The 6300-nt window shown below is 34.5% G+C and overlaps 1 protein-coding gene and 1 long non-coding RNA gene across 2 annotated transcripts; both read left to right on the top strand.

The window, feature by feature from the left end:
- The first annotated feature begins 576 nt into the window (after window positions 1-576).
- On the top strand, window positions 577-3161 carry LOC125224459 (WAT1-related protein At1g68170-like). The gene is made up of 7 exons (XM_048127862.2): window positions 577-921; window positions 1116-1178; window positions 1690-1806; window positions 1885-2149; window positions 2239-2397; window positions 2483-2634; window positions 2711-3161. The coding sequence occupies exons 1-7, from the start codon at window positions 716-718 to the stop codon at window positions 2967-2969; spliced, it is 1221 nt and encodes a 406-aa protein (XP_047983819.1). The 5' UTR covers window positions 577-715; the 3' UTR covers window positions 2970-3161.
- Window positions 3162-3729: 568 nt separating this feature from the next.
- On the top strand, window positions 3730-5620 carry LOC125185454 (uncharacterized). Its single transcript, XR_007170137.2, has 3 exons — window positions 3730-3899; window positions 3996-4046; window positions 5439-5620. It is a non-coding gene; the product is annotated as an uncharacterized LOC125185454 (long non-coding RNA).
- The last annotated feature ends 680 nt before the right edge of the window (window positions 5621-6300 follow it).

Genomic DNA, 6300 nt, shown 5'->3' on the forward strand with positions numbered 1-6300 from the left:
GTGCTGGAGATTGTATTTTGTTGTTTGTACGTGTGTTTTGGAGGTCGGAGGTCGATTGTTGTGTCGTTTATGGGTGGCAAGGGATGGACGTGGACGGCGAGGGATGGGCAAAGGCGGTAGCTGGAGATGGTTGCCAAGAAACCCTAATGAATTTTGATTAAGAATTAATTTATTTAATTAATTAGTCAATTTGCTAGTTAACCAAAATCTACTTTCCGATTAAATAATGGATTTTTTATATTTGGTCAATATGAATGAATGAATTAATTCATTAAAACTAAATTTAAAATTTTATTAAAATAATAAAGCTTAACTGTTAAAATTAAATTGAATATATTAAACTAATGAAACTTAAATGAAGAGTATACTAGTATAATAAAATTAAATATCTTATTAAATCAATTGTCTTAAATTAGTCTAATCAATCAAACAGTAATATAAAAATATGATATTAATATAATCCTAGATCCTATCGTATCCTATATGGTATCCGCTATTGAATATGGTAAACCGAACGGATATATATATATATATATATATACTATATTAAGCTTTGTTTCGAACCATACGAATTATATTTACGCGGCCGCAATTTTATATGCTCTCCTGAACTTCAAAACAATCTTTTATCCTCTGAAAAACCCTTATTTTTCTTCTTAGTGATTTTCTTCGACTTTCTTTCTTTCTTCATCTCTCTCCTACTATTCATCGAAAGATGATGACTTGGAGGACAAATATATGCAACAATGTGCACGGATTGAAGCCTACTTTTATAATGATTTTGGTTCAGATGATATTGTCTGTGGCTACAATCTGCTACAAGTTGGCGATGAACGACGGCATGCGTCTCCCGGTTTTGGTGGCCTACAGATTCATGTTTGGAGCTGCTTTTATAGTTCCTGTTGCATTCTTTGTAGAAAGGTTACTTTCTCCTCCTTTTTCGTCTTCGTCTTCGTCTTCAATAGTCTGTATACTGTGCACTGAGTCGTTTGATAGGGAAGATCTTGGAGATATCTACCTTACAAACGAACCCTAATTAATACACATTATTAAGCTAATCGCATGAGATTTTTAAATTAGAAGATTAATATATGAATTATTTTTATTATTTTCAGGAAAACGAGGCCGAAACTAACGTGGAAGACAATCTTCTACGGTTTTATCTGTGGTTTATTCGGGTACGTGTTCTTCATCTTTTTGCATCATCTTGAAAATATAAATTAGAGACTCTCCTGGAAAAAAAAGAGGATGAAATTTGGAAACTATTGCTAGGGGATTTGTGTGCGTGAAATAGCGTTGAAATTTAATTGCGTTATAAAATTTCCTACTTTTTATGGCTGTGCTTCTTGTGACATTAGGCAACTTTAACCATAACTTTGTTGTTAACTGTTGCTATCTATGAACAAACTTTATTTTTTGCATCTTGTTCACAACCACAAAACCACACAACCTGAAATTTGAAAGACCATCACTTGGTCAGATATATACGAGTGTGTTGAGATTTTGTAGGAAATTCAAATTAAGAAGAAAGGATTCAAATATATATATGTATTGGGAACTTTTTCTTTGTCACATGAAATTGAATTTGAAAAGTAACTTAATATGAAAAAAAAGGCTTCATATTTTCATCCATCTAAAACTTTAATTCATGATCTCTGAATGTTGATGAGTACTATTTTATGTTTTCAGAGGATCACTAGGACAAAATCTCTATTTGAACAGCATAGCCTTAACTTCAGCAACGTTTGCCACTGCCATGATGAATTTGATTCCAGCCATTACATTTATCGTCGCAATTTGCTTGAGGTAACAATATTTATATACACAAAGTAATATTTAGTAGATTAGTATGTCATAGGTTTGAACTAGTTTTGGTGAATGCAGGTTAGAGAAGCTGGGGTGGAATTCATCAGCAGGAAAAGCCAAAGCTTTTGGAACTGTTTTGGGAATAGGAGGAGCAATGCTCCTCACATTCTACAAGGGGCCCGAGTTAAATATATGGCACACCAACCTAAACCTTCTCAAAACTTCTAATTCTCATCATCATCATCAAGCAAACACACATAATCAAAGTGGCCATGATCTTGTCTTGGGTGCACTTTTATCCATTGCTAGCTGTGTTTGCTACTCGTTATGGTTGATTGTTCAGGTTTGTCGCGTTAACTCTATTCTTGCTTCTTGAATGAAATTGATGCTACATGCCTAATTTATAATTTTTTTGAAAATACTTTTTGATAGGCTAAGGCTGCAGAGCGTTATCCATGCCCGTACAGCATCACAGCGATGATGACAGCATGGGCTTCTGTTCAGAGTGTTTTATTTGCCGTGTGCACGGAGAAGGATTGGAGCAACTGGATCATGGGATGGGATATTAGGCTTCTCACAGTAGCAGTTGCTGTAAGTCATGCATGTGTTAGTCACATTGATTTATTTATCCCTATTATTGATAATGCATACTAAAAGTGAGTTGAAATTTGAACAGGGGATTTTGGGGTCAGGGGTGATGTTTACTCTAGTGGCGTGGTGCGTCCGGATGAGAGGGCCGTTGTTCGTGTCTGTGTTCAACCCGTTGCTACTTGTGATTGTGGCGATCGCGGGATCTTTGCTTTTGCAAGAGAAGTTGCATGTTGGAATGTAAGTTGTGTTTTGCCTTTATTGCTTTGAAATGAGATTGAAATATGTTGTTATCTTATGAATGTGTGTATGATAGGTTGCTAGGGGCCATCCTGATCATAGCGGGACTATACGTTGTGTTGTGGGGTAAAGGCAAAGAATTGAAGAAAATATCTCAATTGATGCCGGAGGATGAACAAGTGCGTATTGACATGCCACCACCACCATTGTCGTCACGGCCAAGTGAAGGCAGTCACGGTGGCAGCAGCAATAGGAAGTCGACTGTGGAGGAGGAAGAGAGAAGGGAGTCACAGGGAAACTCTGAGGTTTTAGGTGGTCTTTACATATATCCTTGATGTTAGAGTTTGATTCAATGTAGGGATTAGTTGTTATAAAATTATACAGATTGGTAGTATTAGATGAGATATTCTTCAATAGCTTCACTAATTTTGAAGTCTTATTATATGTATTGCTTGTCATTAGCCTAGTAGATGCAATATTGGATGATATTTTCATCTTGTATTGTTTAAATTCGTCATTTGTTTTTATTTTTTCATCATTAGAAAGTAACACAATTACACATTCAGCTATATACCTACATGCATGTAGTATATCAAATATTACTGTATCATTCTTTTCTCCTTTTCTACAAATATAAGATCAATATGTTAAATAATCAGTGGTTCAAATATTTAGTTGAACTTAGTAGTAGTATTTCTCAATTCTCAGTCAGAATTCAGAAACACACAGTCAATATTAATGGCTTACCACTAAGCTACAAGCTGCACAAGTATAGTATAATTAATTAAAAACACTAACCTTATTAGTGTGTTCAGAAACGTAATTAAATTGGCTTTTTCTATCGACAGAAGGCAAAACTTGAAATTTGCCACCTTTATGTGAATAAATTTCTTCAACTTCAACATAAACATATAGTAGTAATAAATTTCAGCAAATTGTTGTGATTTGTGAGTTGATGGTTCCACGAATTGATGACAAAAATGAAAGTTCCACGTCTTTACCAAATATAGTAATATATATCCCTTGCGGAGGGACCCACCAAAATGCGTGGCGCCGCCCAATTAATGCAGTTACTTTTGCATTTAAAAATTAAAATGTTACTCCTATTGAATTCAGATCAGATTAGCAGCACTGAACAATGGAGAAGAAAGTGGCGATAGTACTGAGCGTGATTTTGCTCATATTGTCAGCAAATATGGTGGCAGTTAACTCCGACGCCTCCGACTGCAACGACGCCTGCACCACTGCCTGCGTTAATCCTGACCGTAAATGAATTCTCCACTCTTCAATTTTTATTTACTTTTTTTTACTTAAATCATGTTCCTCTATAATTTCTGCTTCTATTTTTTCCGATTGTGCAGCTAGACTTACGGCTCGATGCAACATCAAGTGCGGGATAAGGTGCGGTCCAGGTATTTTTCACTCGATCTGTACTGATTTTTCTGGATTCTGTGATCCAATTTATGTTGTGCTTATGGTAACTTATTATTCAATACCACTTTTACACTTCATTTTTATGGCAATTATCATTTTGCTGAGTATGATTTGATTTTAACAAGTATAAATGGTTTAATTTGAAGAGTTCATTCATAAATCTAGTGAGCGAAAACTTAGGGAAAAGCTTATGCAGAGCTCTAGCTTTGTACGTATTAACTTTTGTGGAATAGAAGTAGGAGTTCCGGAAGTATCTGGTAAAATTAGTGAGGTAACTAGGTAGGATGAGTCTGGATCTGGGTTAATTGCTTAAATCGACTGATTTGAAAATGAGAACACCTCACACAACACACTACTTTGGTCATATTCTTCCCCTTAAGGCTTAAACATGAAAGAAAATGATATGTAACATAAGTTCGAACCCTATTAAGGCAACCTTTCTGAATTTATTTTGATCATGTGTTACTCAACCTTAGTGATGGTATGTTCTGTTTTAAAAATTCATTGGTTATAAGCCTGTTAATAAGAAGATCTCCATTTCTACCTTCTTCCCATAGATCGTACTAATAAGCCTCCAAATCTTACAAACGGTTGCATGGAAGAAACATCAGGTCGCCAACTAATAGAAGCATTCTTCTTGTTCTGGTTTATGACTTTTTTGTGTGTTATTTGATGAATAGCTAACCAAATTTTGATCAAACATAGTTGACAATCTTTGTTGATTCCAAGTTTCTTCTCTTAGGGAATAAGTATCCATTCTTTCATAACTGATTATGTTACAAGTAAATTCAATTGCAAATCATACTATCATAGTACTCCATTATATAGAAAAGGGGACAACTTGGAACATGAGAATAGTTGTTCTATTTCATGGCACCCCCCTTGATGGTGTCTGGTTGCGAAGTAATTTAAGAGCTTGATTTAGAATCTATTGCTAACTAATTACAAATTTGATGTCATAGAACGATTGTGTTTCTTGACTGTAGCTTGATTTGAGATATCTGCAACTGCAATTTATAAAATTGTGAGGAGAGGTATCACTTGAACTAAAATGATCCCAACAAAAAGTGCATATCTTTAGCTGCTTTATTAATTTGATACAACTTCAATAGTTTTTGTCAAGAGCGCACATCAACATAACCTCTTCCTTAATATGTTAATTTTCTGAAGATGTAGATTTGATGTGCTTATTTTATTTTTTATAAACATATATACCCAGTCCTGCAATTCATTACATTTGCATTCATATTGAAGGCCTGCGTACTTCAATCTATGATGCCATCAAAATAACCAATTGATAGTTTGATACTCGTTGTTTTTGTTTTCTTCTTTTTTTACTTTGGTATAATAATATATTTCGACTCTGTCAGGACTCCAAGCAAATGAGCATCTAAACTGATGTTTTGGAATTGGGAAGACGAGGTTCAGTTTATATTACTGAATAAAATAAATCAGTTGTTGTTATATGAGGATAAGTTTGTGGGACACTGCTGTTACGTTTCTGTACTGGACTGGATCTTAATATAATGGATGTTACGACTTTTTAATACTATTTGAAAACGTATTAGTATATCGTATATATCTATATGTTAGATTTTAGGGCTTGGGATTTCTCAGACATGATATTGTTTGTTTTCAGTAGGCTTCACCTTCTTAGTTCCTTTAATAAGCTTTATTACTTGTGGTAATTGATTTTTGCAATTTAGACTTACACTTTCCCAACTATTGATGTGGTTAATGATAAACTTTTTTTCCATTGATTTGATTGCATAAATTCGTTCCAAATGCCCCCAACTGTCAACTGAATTTGTCTCCGGATCGACAGATGACAGATGCATTAAAACTCACTCCGTCCCACAAGAATATGTGTTTTTTCTTTTTAGCCCGCTCCACAAGAATATGTACTTTCCAATTTTAGAAACTCTTTTATCTCTATTGAGGTGGGATCCATATTCTCATCTGACAATACTTTCATTACTTTTTTTTTTCCTATTTTTCTTTTACTTTATTAATTGTGCATTAAACCCCATGCTCAACTTAGAGTGCATATTCTTTTTCTCTTACTTTATCAATTGTGCATTAAACCCCATTCTCAACTTAGAGTGTATATTCTTATAAGACGGAGATAGTACCGTTCAATTTTTAAGAAACAAACGAATTACCTCCAAACAGTCATGTGTGATGTGTGTGTGTCCACAAGACTACAGGTCATCAAATTGTTGAACTTTTGTG

Source organism: Salvia hispanica, chromosome 1, assembly GCF_029641045.1.
Source record: "Salvia hispanica isolate PSC_SH4W2 chromosome 1, Shi_PSC_v1, whole genome shotgun sequence".
Classification (NCBI taxonomy): Eukaryota; Viridiplantae; Streptophyta; class Magnoliopsida; order Lamiales; family Lamiaceae; genus Salvia; species Salvia hispanica.